Source organism: Peromyscus leucopus, chromosome 20, assembly GCF_004664715.2.
Source record: "Peromyscus leucopus breed LL Stock chromosome 20, UCI_PerLeu_2.1, whole genome shotgun sequence".
Lineage (NCBI taxonomy): Eukaryota > Metazoa > Chordata > Mammalia > Rodentia > Cricetidae > Peromyscus > Peromyscus leucopus.
Genome location: NC_051080.1, coordinates 13923699 through 13943702, shown reverse-complemented (window position 1 = coordinate 13943702; position 20004 = coordinate 13923699). Strand labels below are relative to the sequence as shown.

The 20004-nt window shown below is 37.6% G+C and overlaps 1 protein-coding gene across 1 annotated transcript in view; it reads right to left on the bottom strand.

The window, feature by feature from the left end:
* Positions 1-260: 260 nt before the first annotated feature.
* Cpne8 (copine 8) overlaps positions 261-20004 on the bottom strand; it is a 189905-nt gene continuing 170161 nt past the window's right edge. Inside the window, exons 17-20 of the mRNA XM_028869232.2 lie at positions 16549-16651; positions 15037-15094; positions 11254-11327; positions 261-1954 (exon numbers count right to left, since the gene is read on the bottom strand). Of these exons, the coding sequence (XP_028725065.1) occupies positions 1766-1954; positions 11254-11327; positions 15037-15094; positions 16549-16651 (424 nt within the window). The 3' untranslated portion in view covers positions 261-1765. The remainder of the gene's footprint in view (positions 1955-11253; positions 11328-15036; positions 15095-16548; positions 16652-20004) is intronic.

The window sequence follows — 20004 nt, the reverse complement described above, 5'->3', positions numbered from 1 at the left end:
ATGCCTGGAATCCAGTCCTGCTCTATGTGAATGTACTATCATCCAGACAGGAGTGTGTTGCTTGTCAGTACAAGGAAAATAACTAATGTTTAACAAGAGGGAAAGAATATTGATATTATTTGCTTTTGTCTTTTGGACTGAAGAATAGAGTTAAATTTTAATAAATCTGTAGGCTAATAAAAATAGACTGGCATAAATGTTTAAGATGAGCAAAGAAAATCATGAGTCTCCATCACGACCATGAAATGTACAGAACACAGTTATCCTTTTAAAGGTTTTAATATGTATTTAAAAATGGACAATTCACATCACAGTTATGTACCTGTGATTTTGTTAGCTGTGAGGATTATGCATTTTTCCAGTAAAACAGATTCATGCTTATAAAAGTCACTATACATCAAGTTGTGACAAGAGAACTCACAGTAGGAATAGTCCAAGTAGCAAAGAGGGGGAGGCAGAGAGGTTATAAAGCGGTCACACCGTTGACACAAAAGAACAATAAATAAATACACATTTCTGTATGTTGAAGGCAATTCACAATCATTTCCAGGAATTCTGTGAGAATTTAAGGCCATTTGTTCTAAAGAAATTTAGACATAACTTCACAAAACTGTAATTCGTATAAAAACTGTACAGTGAAAACCATTTAGAATTGATTGTGAGCAGGCAAGCTAGGGGACAGGGATGGGTTCTTTCACAGTCAGGGGACAGAAACAAGTTTATTTCACAAATGGGTTATGTGCTAAGTCACAGGGCTGTGTACATTGAACTGAGAATTCACAAGAGACTTCAGCCTGTGCAACCCGTGTGGCAAAGTGGAATGGTGAGAACAAGAAACCCCAAGCAAGAGAGCCAGTATCCCTTTGAATTAAAGTATCTAGACAGGATACAACTGAATACAAAGTTCAAAATACCTGCTACATGGTTTGGAGTTACAGTCTTGGTTTTACTTGTTAAATGGCATTATAATGATGGTAGTTTTTATACAAAGTATATTCTGTGCATTTACAGTTTACCATGTTTGTCTTTTCATTGCTCCTACTTAGCATTACAAAACATGTTTACTGCCGTCTAATTTTAAACCCAAAGTCCATGAAAAATGCACATTCTTACAGAGTCTATGTATGTTTAAACTCCATTATTGGCCAAAAGTGAGGACAGATTTTAATCACTAAATAGATTTTTCTTCCTCCTACTCTTCCCTCATTCATACCATGAGTGTCCAGACAGTCATTCAAAGAGATATTGCTCTTGTGATTATAACTATTGCAATTTAGAAGACAAAGGATTCAATATTCAAAACTTATTCTTAAGAATAGTTATAAAAGTATTGAAATTTAAAAAGTAGTAACATGTAAACATTGATACAGAGACTGCTGTCCCATATGTGTATATATATTTATATATATATAGCAGTCGAGGACAATATTTATGTTAAAAATGTAGCTTGTGCTTTTTCCCAATAATACATTGGAAATTCACTATTCTGTTGATAACAAAACAAAAATATTTGAAAATTAGAGAAGACATCTCTACTTTGCTTCAAGCATTTAAACAATTTTCCTGTTGCTCATGCAACCACCATATTTACAGTTTTGGTTTAGGAAGAGAATTAATTTTGGATCCGAGAAAGCACATTATCGAGTACTGCTGAAACCAAACTGAGAAAGTGTCTCATTCCCTGGTTCATAGCAGAGCACCAGGTACAACACATAGGCTCAGCAGTTCTGACTGACGTGTGATGAACATCAGCATCTGGACGTAGTCATATTTGAGTCTGCAGCACGTGTGTAGGCGGGGTGTATGGGGGAGGTGCTGGTGATGGCTTGATTCCTCTGGCTCTCATGTAGGAGAGGAACTGCTCAGGGATCTCAGCTAAGACATCTTTGGCCAATCTAGCCATGCTCAATATGTGGTTTCCACTTCTGTCCATATAATCCCTGAATGGCACAAACTAGAACAGAGAGAAAAATTACAATCTTCAGCGACCCACCTAACAACACAAAATGAGAACATATAGTTTTTTTGTTTTGTTTTGGTTTTTTGTTTTTTACCTTTCACTTTCATGGATAGTTTTTGAGACAGGATCTCACTACATAGACTAATATGGCCGCAAACTCATGATACTCCTGCCTCAATCAGCATTGGGATTTCAGGTATGCATTTTGGTTTTTTGTTTTTTACCTTTCACTTTCATGGATAGTTTTTGAGACAGGATCTCACTACATAGACTAATATGGCCGCAAACTCATGATACTCCTGCCTCAATCAGCATTGGGATTTCAGGTATGCATTTACTATGCCTGGCTTACAAACAACTGATTATAGGAGTGTTCTAGTTAGCTTCTCTGTCAACCTGACTCAACCTAACACCATCTGAGAGAATCTCAAATGAGGGATTGCCCAAATAAGACTGGCCCTTGGACATGTCTGTAAAGGAACGTTTTGATTGATGGTTGATGTGGGAGGACCCATCCCACTATGGGCGGTACTATTCCTAGGCTGTATCAGAAAGCTAGCTAAGTGAGTCAGACACTGAGCCAGCAACCAGTATCCTACCATGTGTTCTACTTTGGATGCCTGCTTGGATTCTTGGCCTGACTTCCATCAGTGATGGAAGTGATCTGAAAGTATAAGCCAAAGAAATTCCTTCCTTCCCAAACTTGCTTTCTGTCTGGGTATTTTGTCATAGCAACAAGGAGAATCAAAAATGCATACATAAAAATCCTGTCTTTAAAATGTATTTGTCACTACAGTTGACTATTACAGTGATCAAATCTTCATAAGGTGTGTTCAACAAAAGAGATGGAACTCTCTTCCTTGTTGTTCTTGTGTCCTCTTTTGTGACACTACCTAGCTGATGCCAAACACCAGGGGCATTTAACCTTTATGGGGCTTGTTTTTCCTGTCAAAACTGAGTTAGTACATGTTTAATTCTGCTTTGATATGAAAGTTAACTAATGCAGAACAAGGAACAAATCTTATACCATTCAGCACAGAAAATAGCATACACGATTAGTGAGACCTAAACACACTATTTTTAATTGTTACTAGGACATCAAATCATGGCTACTGAATAGGAAAAACTCACAGTTCCTATGGTGGAGGCCTGAACTACAGTACGCAGAGGCAGTGTGCTCCTACGTTGATGTTATGTATTTGTTATTTGTGAAAGCAAGAGATCTCAGTGTGAGATGTTGGAATCATTCCTACTGAAATGTTATCATTACTTTGGCATCTAAATATGGTTGCCTTGCCTTTATCTAGCAATTACGCAGCATCCCTTATCAGGTCTACACCATGCACTCTGCCAAGAGGCTGTCTGGGTCTAGTCTCATTTGGAACGGTTATTTAGTAAGTAAACACTGTCCTACTGGATATACCAGTTCAGTTTCTCTGTAAGGGATGATTCTTGAAGCAACTTGGAAATGATTGAAATCATTAATGTTGTGGAGTTTGTGAGCACATTAACCTTTGGTCTTGAGAAAAAAAGAAGAGGGAAGACATTAATTTAGGATGTAGAATAATTTCTGTATATAGGATTTGAAAGTTTATATTAATGTTTTTCTTTCACAGTGACCAAGAACATTCCATTTTCATACTGTAACTGTTACAAACTTATTCTGAAAACTTGCTTTTAATATAAACAATTATTTAAAATAGACTTTTAGAAGCCAATTGTTATTGGTATAACTGAAACAATCCAGTTGCTACAAGGAAAGCTGTATTTAAAATGTTTGTATATTGATATAAGTGTAAAATTATATTTGTCATACTGTATGTATGTTCTACCTCTTTAGGATATTTGGTATATTGATACATAATTAGGATTATTGTCATATTGCATATTGCACTATACATTCCTACCTCTGCTTTAGTTATTTTGTGTATTGTCAGAATTCTTGAGGTCATTGTCCTTTTATCATACATTTGCTTATAGACTGTTTACCTTGTTTATATGAAGCCTTAGTCCTCCTTAGGTTATCTAGGTAAATAAGACTTATAGGTTTATAGTCACCTATGCTTGTCATCTCTATTGTTATGTTAGTTATGTTCTCCAGACTTACAGAAACATGTCAGATGGATAGGTAACACTTCATAGACCTAGAGAAAATGGCACTTAAATGTTTTGATAACTTAGAATTCTGTTGATGTGAGATACAATTGCTCCTGACAGCACCAATCTGATCCCAAGAGAATGTTGAGCTTCTGAAACATTTCTGTTTGTAAGTTTGTCTTCCTCTTAGCACAAAATGGCCTGCAGGGCAAAAAACTGCCCTTGCCTTGACTTCTGACAGTACAAATACTGTCCCTTCTGAATGAGCAGGACACAAGGAAAAGTGACTACTGAACTCTGCCCAAGACAGGATAAGATAGTCATTCAAAATACCTGCTTCCGAAAATGGTCTGACAGATACATAAGGTCTGTACCCAATTTGAATGCACCAACAATGCTGAGAAACTTTAGGTGACTGTTCAGGCTGCCAGCTGTCTCTGTCTACTCTTGAAAGACTCGTCACTTTCCCACTTCTCAGGTATTATTATATTCCTTCTCAGGTTTTCGATGGGATCGAAGACTAACAGTTATAGTTACAATCTTCTTGTATCTTTGCTAGAACATATTAAATATTAGATTCAGGTTCTTCGTGATAGGGCACCTTTTGGAATGATTTCTGTAATGTGCCATTTCTTCCAGATTTCTCTGGATTTTAGAATGTGTCTCTTGTTTGATGTTGTTATTGTTGGTTGTAGTTCCATCTTGTCTAGGTCATTATCCTTTATTCCTCCAGGACAATATTTGATAATCATTCCTATTGTATATAGTTTTGTATTAGCTTGGAACTTTCTTATTTAGATGAAAGGGGGAGATGTAGTGGGTAGCTGTTCCAGCTTTGACCTTGAAACACTGCCCCTAGTGAGGCCACAGGTAACTGCCACACCTGCCTATGAACTGCCCCTGGGATGTGGCCAAGACAGGACCTCTTAAGACCTGAGATGCATATGTGCCTACTCTCTTGGCTCCTCATGATCCTGGATGCTGGATTGTAGACCAAATCAGAGTTCTCCAGAGAACCATGCTGGACTGCATCTCACCTCTCCCGGATCCTGTAACCGGCTCCTTTACTGGTTATAAGTTACTTTGAAATAAACCTCTTTTAACTACCAGATAAACTATGTGGAATTGCCTGGTTAATTACCAATTTATAAACAAGTTAAAAATAAAGGAAACTAAATAGCAGGTGTAATTTTGATGAAGTGAAGGTCATCTCTCTTGCCCCATTCCTCCGAAGCCTCTTCCTCTATAATTCTAACATATACCTGTTTACCATAGATCAGCTTTTAGATGTGTGATGGCAGGTAAAATGATCACTCACCCCTGAAGGCAGCTAAGCCAGGGAAGGAGAAAGCTCACAGTGTGTACAGTCTTCAGGTGGGAGGAGAACAGGGAGGGTATGAACTTTGCAAAGTCGCATTACTTCACTAGAGGCAAGACGGCATTGTAAACAAAACTTAGAGGTATAAAGAAACAAGTTCTGTTTTTCTCTCATTTAATATAAATTAGTAGTTCTAAGAATTTACTTTTTAAACCTTCCTAGTAAGCACTATATAGGCTTATGCCTTTCTTTCTTTCATGTTTTTAAAATAAAAGTACATTTTTACTAGCATGGGCTTCCTTATACATGCTCTATTTGTTATGTCAGTGAAGATCTACATGCAACTTAATGCATGACATGATTTATTGGCATTGTTTCTTATTTTTATTTTATTGAAAATTAATTGTTCCTCATCTAATGTGTCCTGATTACTGTTTCCCCATCCATCTACTCCTCCCAGTTTTCCCCACTTCTCCTCATAAGAACTCACAGAGGCTGAGGCAGCGTGAACAAGGGCTTGCGTGGGTCTGCACCAGGTGGTGTCCTAAAACAGAAAGGAGAAGTGGACCAATGCCTCCAGCCCTAACCTAGAAGCGATCCTCAGTGGACAACCACTTGCAAATGAAAACTTGGTTTTCTCCCAGGGAATCTCACTGGGGAAACAAACTACTCTTAAGTGAAGGCTGCATGCTCAGCAGTAGATGGCTGACAGAAAAGGAGTTCAAAGGTATCTTTGAGGGTTCTTTGTCTTATTATGTCCTGCTAGGACATTTTTTTCTTTTAATTTTATCTTTTTTATTTTAATATTTATTTATCTATTTTTTAACCCTACATGTCCTGTTCATATATATATTATGGTTTCCAGTTTTGTATTTTCATGGGATTCCTGAGTATGCAAACAAGTGGGTCTCTGCATCCATATTTATTTCTTGTGCATTTTCTTGGGCTCTTTCCTTTTGGCTTGCTTGTATTAGGCTACTCTGATGTCTCTGTTTTTGTTTTATTGTAGTTTTATTATACAATCTAGTATAGTATAGTATATTTTATTATTATCCATCAGAGGCCCGTTTATTTTCTAACGAGAAACAGAGAAGAGATAGATCTGGCTCGTACTTTCTTAATGGAAATATATTACAATTAATTTGGGGGAATTTTTCTGTACTCTAGAAGTATCAAAACTGAAGTCACAATACCCAGAGTTCTTCTCATCTTCTGAGCCTCTTTATAAATCACGGACAGTACAACAATGAAAGGAACCCCGTCAGAGAAAGTCACTGTTATCTACAGGGTTTTACTTATCACAGGAATAGGTTGGGAATAGAAAATGTTGAGAACTTTCTACTTGCTGATTCTGAATTATCTAAAATTTTTCCCTGAGTGGCATTCATTCTTCAGTCCTGCCACCAGGCATTCTACCAATGAGTGGGGAAATGCCAAGGACTCCTCACTGTCATTCCCGCTGGTTCCATCAGCTTGACAGATTTCTGAACAAAACATCCTTTAATCATTTGGCACACATCCTCCTAACCTGACATTTCATCACTCAGATCACCCTCTACTTTCTTGCTTAATCTTTCATTGTTGAATGATGTAGCTAGGGATATTTGGTTAAAAAAAAAAAAAAATAAGCCCAATCCCCACATGTGGTGAGGGCACACTGTCATCACTGAACTCAAACTCTTAAATAGTTACATTAAGAAGAAAGTAATATTCACAGTGCACTGATGTAATGTATTCATATAACGAAGTGGATGCATTCTGTTCTATAGAAAACATGGCATGCGTGGTGCTCCAAGTCTTCTTTGAGCTCTTCCCCTAAACTCCTGTGTAAAGGGACATTCTTCATGGCTGCTCTGATGGATGGTTTTGCCTATTTATGAAAATAAATTCTAATGTGTTTGGGCAAATTGGCTTTTAGTTGCTGTTCGCTCAATCGTGTTTGATTGTTCCTACTGTGCAGAACTCCATTAGTGAGTTTCCAAGTCTAAGACTTCAAGGCTATTATTCTCCTTTTAATGGAAAATATAATTTAAATGTAATTCTTAAGGAAATGATAGGCTGGCTAGCAGCTGCATGCAGCCAGGAAGAATGGTATTGCCTTAAACACAATGGCCAATTTATAGTACAACAAACACACACACACACACACCTTGCATGTACTGACCCCAGAAAATAAACACCACAGGAATTCATCGTGCAAATACAAGATTGGAGCTTCAGGCAATGGGACATAATCATACATGAGATGATCAAATCAAGGAACGGCTACTATAAAATAAAGACATGCAAAATGCCTTCCCACCAGATGGTGCTGGGACAGTAATTGACAACTACCAACATTGATATTAATGTGTTGTTGCTGAGCAATGGAAAGTTTTCTGCTAAGGGACTAAATATAGTATTTTGTTTAATTTAACAGGTATCTTATTCATATTTTGACTTGATTTAAGAGGAAACCAAAGCTTAGAAAGTTTAACTTGGCAAGGCCAGATCGTGTCCAGTGCCAGTCATTATTCGATTTGACTCTGACATGTCAGATTTTATAGTCATATAGGAAGATGGCTAGATTCTGATAATCGTTAGAATTTTATATCAAGTAGGGAGGGTTTACTGTAATAGAAGGTGAGTTTTTGGAATCAGAACTTGATTTGTAGTCAAAATACTGTGCAGCTTATTTAACTCTCCATCTCGGATCACAGTTCTTTTATACGTGATGGTAAGGGAACAGAGTGACAGAAAGAGCAAAGGGCCACAATTCAAGGTGGAAGATTTCTGCCTGCACCAGCAAAGTGTGACCGGGGTAAATGACAAGGTTAACTAGAAGTAAGCATCATGAAACTATGTGTGGTAATGACAGATAGAATGTACATTTGAGTGTGTTTAGTAAAAGAGGAAAACTGGAGTGAGGCTGTAGAGATGTTTAAGTGGTCTTAATTTAACTCTTAAAGAGTTTTCTATGACATTTTAGGATTGCATCTAGCTTCTAGCTTCCACTTTTCATTAGCTGAGGATTATGGGCAAGAGGAACTGAACTGAGCTTTACTTTTTAAAAATATAGTAAACAAGTGTCTGTCATAATGTTAATGAAGGGGTCAGTGATGGATTGCTACTGCTCTTAGCCTGCCTAGCACATACAGCATATGACAGACTCAAATATCATCCTGTGCAAATGCAGAAAAGCTCCTCAATACTTGACAGCAAAAGGAAAACAACCTACTGCTCCCAACTACATTCTACAAGCTACAGTTTTTATTTTTCCAACCTGAGAAATTTGGGGATTCAATAGTAACATAGTTAATAACTTGACTAGCTTCAAAGTGAAACAGACTGCAAGAAACCAGAGTTCACATGGCCTCTCTTCTGTTTCTAATGCGATTTTACTGGCTTGTTCAGACATGTTTTCTGAACACTGGAAGATACACAATACTGCCCTACTGTTTGCAACACTTAAGAACATTTACATTCTTGAAAAGGACTAATCTACAAATATTCACCAGAACATGGAGAATTTTGATGGCAGGCCCCTAATGAGATTCAAGGTGATAAGGGAGAGGTGATTCATGGACAGGACTGGGATGCAAATGGTCAAGTTTTGAAGGGTGAATTTAGGAACTTCTCTGTGAAATTAGAAAAGTAGGTTGAGTCTCCTTGAATACAGGGATAAAACACAGGATGTTGTCATGTACTCTCTGGTACATGTCAATTTCCTGTTTAGTATCTGTAAGACCCTTTCATTCCTTCAGTTGGGACTTATGTGGCAGAAACCTAAGGGCTTCCCTGTATCTCTAGATGTGTTTGAATTCTCTGGGGACCCCAGTGCCACAGCCAGGAAAGACTTGCCTCAGACTAGGACTTTCAAGAAGAGGAAATATCTCTATATATGTTAGCTTATATATGTATAAATTTATGCCAATGGGTAACAAAGAGTTTTCTGCCTCCTATAATACCAAAGTAAAACAAGGATGAACAGCCTTGGACTCTACAAACTATAAGAGGCTAAGGCAGTGTATTGACTCAGTCAAGACTGGAGTGGGAGACTGTGCATTCATGGACATTCTGGTTCCCATCTCAGTATACTTCTTAATGCCATCAATCCATTGAGAGATGAGAGGATTCTTGTTTCCACAAATGTCAATATGCATGGTTTTGTGGTAATAGTATAGGGCCATGGTCCTTTAAAAAGAAGTCTTGGTGATGTGAGCAACCTTGATTCCTTGGAGATAGTGTTATGCTACTTCCCTTAAATATTCATTTGGATGGAGTGAACTATGAGATTCCTCCATTATTTTTATAAAGAAGCATCGTCATAGCAACAGAGCGCATTCTGAAGTCCTTCTCATGAGTTTCCTTTCAGTAATTTGATTTTTTGCAAAGTGTGGGCAGGACATTATGTGGATCTTTTAGATAATGTAAATTTACTTGGACCCATAATTATGATAATGAGGTTAAGGTGAATAATTATGTGTCTAATTATGAAAATGAGCACCATGATACACTTAAATAGATGACATCACCATGGTCTCTTTCTCAGCTACTTTTAGCCGAATCATTTACTGTATGTGTTGGTGCTTTTTACATTATGCCTAGAGATGTTTAAATCATATTTATCTTTCTTTTCAAATAATTGTTATAAAATTGTTTCTGTGTTAAAAGATAATTTTATTGATTTTGGAAGAGTAACTTATAATCCTTTTTAATATTATTATTTCTGTATTGTAGTGTTGGAGATCACACTCAACAGTGCTTAGCATGCAAGTGCTCTACCACAGAGCTATACTGTGATCCTTTTATCTATCAACTTAGGGCATCCCCCCAGCCTCAATTATTCTAATCAGCATTTTGTTGGCTACTACTGAGCTATACTTCTAGGACATATTTTATAAAATATAGGTTTCCTCACTTTACGTCATAAGGCTGCTTATCTCTCAGAACGTAGAAAGTTTGTCCAACTTATCACGTTAGAATTTGAACCCAATTCTGTAGGATTCCAAATTATATTCTTACAGTAGTTACATTAGGAGCACATACAGGAGATTATTTGGAAATAATAATGATGTCCATTGTTTGTGCCCATAAAGTGTGCTTCATGTCCTTAAGTGTTACTAAGACCGTTGACTGCTTCCTACTAAAAAAGCTATGTATCATAGACTTTTTCCTTCTTATTTTGCTTCCTAAAAGATACACATTCTAAATAAAACATGCATAGATGTGGTTGAATTAACTCCCTGCTTTCAGTGACAAATTTTAACTGATTGTTTTCTTATTGCTCCTCAAATAGCAGGCAGCTCCTCAAATTAGCTAAGTAGTCTTCTCAAACATTTTCTATATATAACATTTATAGGCAATATATAATTTATATACCATGTATCATAATAAAATGTATGCATAGTTTATTTATTATATATATAGTTTTAGCATACAGGTTTTCATTTTTCCAACTATAATCTGGTGAGAATCTGGCAATAGTTATAATTTTTTATATGTTGCATTAAGTCATTTATTATTTTTGTATGAATCATTTGTTTTAGAATATGTTTAGTTTATGTGAAGACTAATAATTGAACTGATTAAAAAGTTCATTATATTTCTAGCTTCTAATTTTACTAATGATCACAATGATAATTTCTCATAAGACTAAACTAGGAAAAGACAATTACTGACACTTGCACTTTACATATAGTGAGTGTGAGACAAAGTGAAAAGCAATTCCATGCAGACTTTAATCCCTATTACTTAAGTTATATTGTATGGAAAAGGAGTCAACTAAACTAACTGAATCCAGAGCTCCTGACTGCAATTTAAGTTGCTTTTTTATATATCAGGTAGAAACAGGGTCTTCACAAAGAAGGAAACAGATAATGTTTATTTAAATCCTTACCTGTACAATGTCCCTTTCAGCGTATTTCCCTCTGGAGGAAACTCTTACATCATCTCCATCCAATTCAACCATTGCTTGAAAAGGAGATACAGTCATTAATTGAATACAATGTGCTGAAACAAGACTGTGTGAACTAAGACATCACTATGTATGTGTGCAATAGTGCACCCACTGGAGTGACAGGAAGGCAGCTGCAATTTTCTTTAATCTTTTCTCCAGACAGCCTGATGGAGTATACAATCTACGGCTAAAGGAAGCCGTGAGAGCGAATGACCCTCTGGAAGTCAGCCAGAGTCAGGCATTGTGGAACATTCTCTGAGCCCATCTTTCCCTCCTATTCACCATCCTATCCGATCTAAATCTGGGTTACATGCTTAAATGACTGAATGGGCATGGGATATTAACCCATCCATTTTAATGTGTTTCTTTCTAATTTAAGAAACAGCAACAATTATCATCTTCAAGTTGAACCTCATTCTTACTGACATTACAAGGTCCACACTGTCCAAGTTTTCCTTCACAGACCATTGCAAAACAAAGTGGCATTTATTCAGTCCTTAATAAAGTATGATTTTTTTGTGAAGTATGGTAATTCTGTTAGTTGAAAAATCATTTCAGCATTGCCTGCAACAGCTGGTATTCAGAAATACTGTCCGAACAAAGCAGCTGGTGATATCTGATACTGCAATTAGAAACATTTCCCAGAATTTATTAGGCTTTGCTGTGAGAATTCTCTAAATAATTAATTGTATGAGGGAACTGGCTTTGCTTAAAGTGTAATTCTATTACTGAAAATTCATTTTGCGTACACAGGACAATCAACAGACTCGAAAGAGACCTCATAGAAATCCCAAAAGGTAAAGCACTGCTCAGCTGGAGCATGATCCTCATCCTGCATCCCTTTTTTCAGTCCCTATAATGTGTTTGCTTTAGAAAACACTGTCTTCAAATTTGTCTTCCTACATATGTTCATGAGTCAATGTTTTGGCTGAAGTAATACTGGTAAATATGATTAACAGATTTGCCTGCACACACAATATATGCCATAATTTTACAAAATGTGTGAATCTAGCAATAACAAGGCCAGTGCCTTATTCCTGGGACTTTAAACAGTATGCATGCGCACATATTTGAAACAAATAACTCCTGTTAACCTCTGGGTTTGCTTCTGCAATTTTCATATTACTTCAAGATATAATTGTACATTGCAGGTGACATGCTGTGCTCCCTGCTCTGCTCATAAATTGCAACAATTCCCCTGCACTCTCTCTAAAATGGGAACAAGACTCAGGTGCAACAGAGGCATTGTCTTTATTATTTCTACAATCTCTATTGCACCTCATTACCATCCAGGGAGAAAATGAATAATCTTGCATACAGGAGAGGTTCTAGATATTACCTCCCACTCTTCAGTATGCTTAAAGGTTAAAGGCTGTAGACAGCATGAACTGGAAGGCAAGCTTTTGAGAGCAATAGAAGCAAGATGATAAGGATGGAGGGAGCAGAGCCACACTTCAGGTTTTCTGACTATCTGGTCCAAGGGGCAGGGATTGTGCCCCGGAGGGACAATCCTGTGCTTCTCTCTAGCTATAGGAGACAGGGTGAATGATGAATTTACATCCCTTCTCCCCAGCTTTGCATCAAAGCTGCTGCTGCATTAATTCAACTTTTCTTTGGGAAGTACTAAAGGAGGGCTTTTGACAAGAGAACAGCAATTTGTATGCCAGAGATTTCTTCTCTCAGCCACCAGCAATTTTCTTCTACTTCTTAGTCATAGAGTTAAGGGGAGAAACAGATTTGATAGGAAAGGAAAAAAAAAAAAAAAACTATGTTAGAGAAGCATGTATTGTATCCTAGCCAGATAGTCATCTTTTTAAAAGAAGTGGGCCAGGAAACATCTAACTCCAGAATTACATTTTTTTTTTCAGAGAATGATGTCACCCCAATTTCTAGGAGTTGGGGAGTCTACCAGGAAGGCAAGTTCCCTTTCCGTCTACACTCCTCACTCGTTCCTCACAGCACCACCAGGGCTCCACAGAAGGGAGCTGGACCCCAGGAGGCCTGTGCCTCTCAGAGCAGATGCAGCTTGTCTCAGATTGAATACAGTGCCTCAAGGCACTTTCTGCTCCAAGGAAACCTATCAGGGAAGCCTAAAAGAGTGTGGGAAACGTCAAGGAGTGGGGAGTCTGCCCCACCCACAGGTTAAAGCAGTGGTCCTCAACCTTCCTAATGCTGCAGTCCTTTATAGTTCCTGATGTTGTGGTGACCCCAACCATAAAATTATTTTCGTTGTTACTTTATCACTGTAATTTTATTACTGTTATAATGTTATATTATGTTATAATATAAACATCTGAATGTAGGATACCTGATATGCAACCCCTGTGAAAGGGACATTCAGCCTCCAAAAGGGTCCCAACTCAGGTTGAGAACCACTGGGTTAGAATGTATTCTTAACTACACTCTGTTAAGAAGCTGGTATCTCGGTCTGACAGATTCCTGCATATTTTCCTTCAGAATATCTAGTAGAGAAATGATGAATTATCATTTCTCAGCTCCCTACAAATTCACTGGGAAAAAAAAAGAAATAGAGAAAATAAGTAGCCTTGGGTTTGTAGCAAAGGCAGGGTCTAAGTACAAGTGTGCTGATCTGCACGGAAGGACATAGGCAGAAATTTACAGCAGCAGCGACCAGTGGCTTTGCACTCCTGTATCATGCAATGGGCTCTCACAGAACAGAAACCGACCACTGTGACTTCCAGGGGCCCTGTCAGACGGCATCGCACTCATGAGTGGTAAATAGAGGAAAACACAAGTACCAAAGGAGAATGTATGGGCTATTTTAGCTTGCAGTGATATATTTGGGCAACCACAGTCTGTCATCACTACCCAATGCAGATCATCATGAGTCAGAGAGTGGAGAGGATGTCTTAGTGTTTGCATGCAACTCTATAAGGAGGTGGCTCATGTCCACAGTTGGACAGATGCGAATAGCCAGAGAAAACAGTAACAGAAGCTGCAGCAGTCAGAACTAAGACACTTCATAGAAACAGGAAGGCCACGTCTCAAGCTAAATACATGGCCGCTCTTAGTAAAAATAACTATGTAAATGCGAAAGTTGCAACTGAATTACAGTTCAGTGGCATTCATGAAAAGGAATTAGCCAGGTGATCAGTAACAAACTATCTTCAAAGAACTTTACCCAGGTCACTAGTTACAAAGCTGCCACTTAACTGGCCTTTGAAAAGGCTGAGCCCCTGACAGCCTGTCCACTACCATCTATGCGATCAGCTCAGTCCCCTTGTTATTGTTCTTCCCCGTGATGGAGCTCCTTGTTTATAAAGCTAATGCTATCAACTAGCCAGAAGCCGGAATCACATTCAATTAGCATATTGTGCTTCTCTTAATATTTAATATTTCCGCTCACAACTTAATGATTCATTAATTTAGTACTGTTCTTTAAAAGCTGTCAACACTCTTCCCCCACACAGTGTGCTTCCCTGGAGTGTTCTTTGCCTTAGGAACCAGATCGCAGTTTAGTACTCTGTCAGTCTTACATATTGTTTCAAGATGCAAACTCTAATGAAATGGCAAAAGGTCCATGTTCAATTAATGTATAAGCTGGAGGGGGGGTGTCTTACCAAATGACAGTCTTTTAATTTGAGTGTGAGCTATATTTATGCCAGCAATGAAATTACACACAAATTCAATCACACTCTTTACACAGTTGAGGCCAGCAGAAATGTAGTAGCACCATAACACCACGGAAATCTTGCTACTTACCATCAAATTCTGCAGGTCCAACACCTACTATAATTATTGACATTGGAAGCTTCGAGGCCTTTAGGAAGAATAACACAATTAGATTTCAATTAAGACATTTAGTTCTCAAGAAAAATGAAGGCACATATAAACATTGTACAGACTTTGGATCTGGCTATTTTTTTCTTTTTATTTGCAAGTCCTTGAAATTTTAATAATTTTTTTTTAGAACTTAAAGACAAAAAGAAAATGATTTCCTGATTTTCTCTGACATTTGCACACATGTTCATTAAGATAGCTTTTAATCACATGCTCAAAATTAAGTCATTATCACAGTGAATTGTTATTGGGAATTATTCTCATGGTGAATTAGCAATTGCAAACAAATGGCTGCTAAGGTAAGTTTAACATGACTTGTTTATGCATTAGATATCTGTGAACTGTTGAGACTGAATATTTGATGCTGTAGCATGGTTTTCATCATATGAAGTACTCAAGTGATACTCTATTTAAAGTTATTAAATGGAGCTGGGGAGATGCCTCAGAAGATAAGGGCTTTTATGACCAAGTGTGATGATGTGAGGAACCCAGGGACCCATATGACTCTTGCAGGTTGTCCTATAACTTCCACATATGCATCCTAAATGCCTGGCCACACACATACACATATACAAATATATACATATTTAAAAATGCAACAGATTCTCAGCATACAAAGTGAGAACATCTGATGCTGGGAGTCAACAAACTACAAATATCTCTTTCTTAGTGCATTGTCTCTTTTTAGTTAATCAAGAATTACGAAGTCAGTATGTTAAACGTGAATAGTACTAACTAGAAAGGAAACAGAAATTCAAGGGTCAGGTTAAAAACAAGATATATAAAGAAATTGGGTTGTCCCCAAAAGAAAAATAATCTATGAATCACTTGAGCATTCTCTACATGTACTTCTTTTTTTCTCACACTAAATAACTAACAGTATTTTTCTGTTACTAAAATTGCGAGGCTTGACAAATAAACTCATTCACTCAACTCATTCTTACTTAAATATTACTCTATGTCAAGTAATGCCAAGCTTAGGCATAGAAAAGATTGGTAAAACAGGTATAATTTGTAGATCACCATCTGGTAAACATAGATTTTATAGTTAATTTTCAAGAGAAGATAATAAGATCATGAACAAACAAAACATACAACTGGGATTGTAATGCACAGGACAGCTTTAAACCAACTGTGGAAGTAGAGACTGACCAGCTCATTCTCACGGAGCTGGAATGTTAGGACATGATAGGTCCTAGTCTTAAGAGTGCACATGAGTACAAACTAGTCTATTGTTTGAAAACCAAATAAACCTTGTATATGTGAAGGTAATCTCCATCTCCTGGTCCTTATGCTGCAAATGTGTGATGATTTCTGGATATGCTCAGGATGAGATCAGCTGCAATGGTGTGGCCATTCTGTTTCTCCATGCAGTCACCTAAAATAGATTTTGTTCTCAACCTGCAATGCCACTGAGACCCTGGCCCTACTTACATTAACTATGGATTCTTTAGTTTGAGCCATATCTGAGATCACACCATCCGTCACAATCAGGAGCACAAAATACTGGGAGCCATCTTTTACAGAAGATGCGTACCTGAAAAAGAACAGGAAGGTAAGAACGCATGCACAGGAGGGACTCCAGAAGAGGACTGCAGAGTGCTAGGTTTGGAACCTGGGACAAATGCCTGAGGTACCTATTACCATATCAAAGCAGACCTGGCTGCCAGGTTCTTCCAGCATCCCTCAGTGCCTACCTGGTACTTGGTATGGCTGGGGTACCCCTGGTTCAGAATACCCTGAACTCTCCAGCCCAGGGGGCTGGGCTGTTCTTCCCTGAGAAGCTCTTCCCTATATAATCCAGACATTTTGGTTATCTTTCCCCTTTTGTACCTTTGACCTCCTGACTTCTCCTCGTGGTTCCACCCTCCCTCACCCTCTCTTCCACATGGCCCAGCTCAGTCTGCTCATGTCTACTCTGGACTCTCCCAGATGTCCCTGCCTCTGGCTCTCTAGCTGGGCTCTCCCACATGTCTACAATATACTTTCTCCTTCACCATACCTAGGAGTAGTCATGTCCTTTGCTTTGCTTTCCTCTTTCTCTTTCTTTCTTTCCTTCCTTCCTCCCTCCCTCCCTCCCTCCCTCCTTCTCTCATTTCTTCTCTCTCTTCTCTCTCTCTCTCTCTCTCTCTCTCTCTCTCTCTCTCTCTCTCTCTCTCTCTCTCTCTCTTTTCTTTTTCATTCACAGAGTAGCCACAAGGCATAACCAACAAGCCTTCTAATATTGAGAAAATATTTACACATATACCAGAAGCTTCCTATATACAAACCTTAAGTACATATATTTCTGAAATAACCAACCAGATTAACTGCAGTGTTAGTGCCTTCCAGGACACAGAAATAATTAGCTTTCTTAGAAGTTTTTTGCTAACAAAATTTGCCAGAACAGAGATTTTTAAAAAAAGACTTATTACAAGTAAGCCCTTTAAAAAATTATTTAAGTCATCAGAACACGATTTTTTTATCTTGAAATTTGAGACAGTAATATTTATGTCTTTGTGTTATTATATGAATAAATTATTGTATGATACTCAATATAAAACAGGGTTCTGTAAATTAGGTGATGATTAAATAATACTTATTTTTGTAATATACAAAGGCAATGTTGCATATCACTGTCAGTATACTAAACACTGGTGGCATGTACACACTGAAAAAATCCTTTTACAAATTATAGTGATTTTTACTTCAATAATAAAAGCAAATAGATGATATAGCCACAGTTCTAAGGGTGTGTCTGAGTGTGCATGAGCAATATGTATATGTGGTGTGTGTGCATGCATGGTTGTGTATATATGTGTATGCAAATGTGCATGTTTGTGTGTGTGTGTGTGTGTGTGAGAGAGAAAGAGAGAGAGAGAGAGAGAGAGAGAGAGAGAGAGAGCATACTGGCTTATATGTGCTGGGTCTCTCACTGGCCTAGAGCTGACCACATAAGCTAGTCCATGTCCAGTGATAAGTGAGTCTTCCACATCTCTTAGGAGACAGGACAGGAAACAAGAAGGTCATGGCATCTCTAAAACTATCAATCAGAACACAGAAAAAAATGATTTAAAAAAAATTGTATTGACCAGCTAAAGAAATTGATCCCAACATGAAAGATCCTAACTGATCCTGCTTGAATAGATTGGGTGCAAATGACGTATCATATTGAAATAGATTTAGAAATCGAATGAATAAAATTATTGCAAGTTTCTGAGGTACAAAAGAAACTAGTATGTATTCATACTGTTGACATGGCTCATTCGCTTACCGGTGTAGCAGAGACTCTTGGATTAGTTCCACAATGACACCACAAAACAATTGAACCTGAACACCAAGGAATCCATATGAATGTGACAGCTATACAGTCATTGAGGAACAACCCCAAGCAGAGAAACCCATTATCCTTTTCACTTTCAAAGAAAGCAATCTTGCAATTTCCAGCTGTTCATTTTTTAATGTCAGAACAGTCTTTTTTTTTTTAAAGAAAAAGCATCTATTACTGACTATAATTCAATGCAGGGTTTTATATATTGTATGATTAATATAAAACTAAAAATAGTAATAGAAAAGCTCTTAGAAGTGTACTAGCATCAATTTCATGCTATTTTAGACAAATCAAAGTTGCTAAAAATTGAAGATTTCCAGCACATCACAGAAGTTGAGAGTTGTGAATGAAAACTCCCATCTTGACTGGCTCAGGAGTCTCGATCTCACGCCTCAGAAGAGAGGCTGTGCTCACAGTATGTAGAGAAAGAAATGGGCACTGAAGCAGATCACAACCCTAAAATTTCTCTGGAGTTTCTCACTCATCTTAAACATTCTTAGAAACCTAGCAGCTTATAATTTTAGAAATTTTAATAATGCTTCACAATTAATGCTATAAAAGTATGTTTGTAAAACTTCATATACTTAAAATTATTGTAAATTGCATTTTGCATAAGAGATGACTGATCTATTCTAGTGCTTAATTACTATTGGCACTGAAAATTAATGTTTTCAAACTATTCCATTTCTGTAAGCATTTACTCTATGATTACATCATTTATTTGGAGAGTAAATCTACATTTCAGACAAAATCAATCGCGTACTACTATTTCTTTTAATTTCGCTTCTTCGTAAAAGTACTAATGATACTTATGATCAAAATAATTAATGTATTACAGGGGGTATGAAGTAGGACATATCTGGTGGGCCACACTCAAGGCTCCTTTCAGGAAGTGACAATGAGACATAGACTTGTAGATCAAATTATAGTACAGAAGTCTCCTTCTTAATGGAACCTTCAGTCAACTGCATAATTAAAACTCGCATTAAAAGCCATATCACTACCTATTCTGGAATATAGCCAATCTATAATTAATATGTTAATGTTACTATGATAAATGTGAGAGAAAAGTTAACTTTCTCAGGGTTGCAGAATTCAAATATATTTGCCTGGAATTTCTATGATGGTTCCTAGCATATTTTTCTTAAAGGTTCAGGAATGGTTTGCCCAGATTTGTGAAGTATTCTTCTAGCATTTCATTAGCTCACAGGAACACAGGCCATCAGATCTACTGGGGTTAGAGTTAGAGAAGGTTGTGAGCTGCCATGCTCATGTTAGGAATCAAACCCAGGTCCACTGGAAGAGCAGCCAGTGCCCTAACCACTGAGCAATCTCTCCAGCCTTCTGCATATTTTTAACCTTCATGGCAGAGATTACAGTCAAAGGTACAAGGTATAGCCACACAATGACTTTGAGTTTGGCTATCATGGTTTGAATTTTAGTCCATACTAATGGTCACTTGACACATGCATGTTGCATCCACCAGAAAAATAGTTATAACGGCAATTCTGGCACCTCGTGAGACTACTGTGAAGAACAAGAATTAATCCACACTGCAGCACAGAGATTACTGCCAGAGA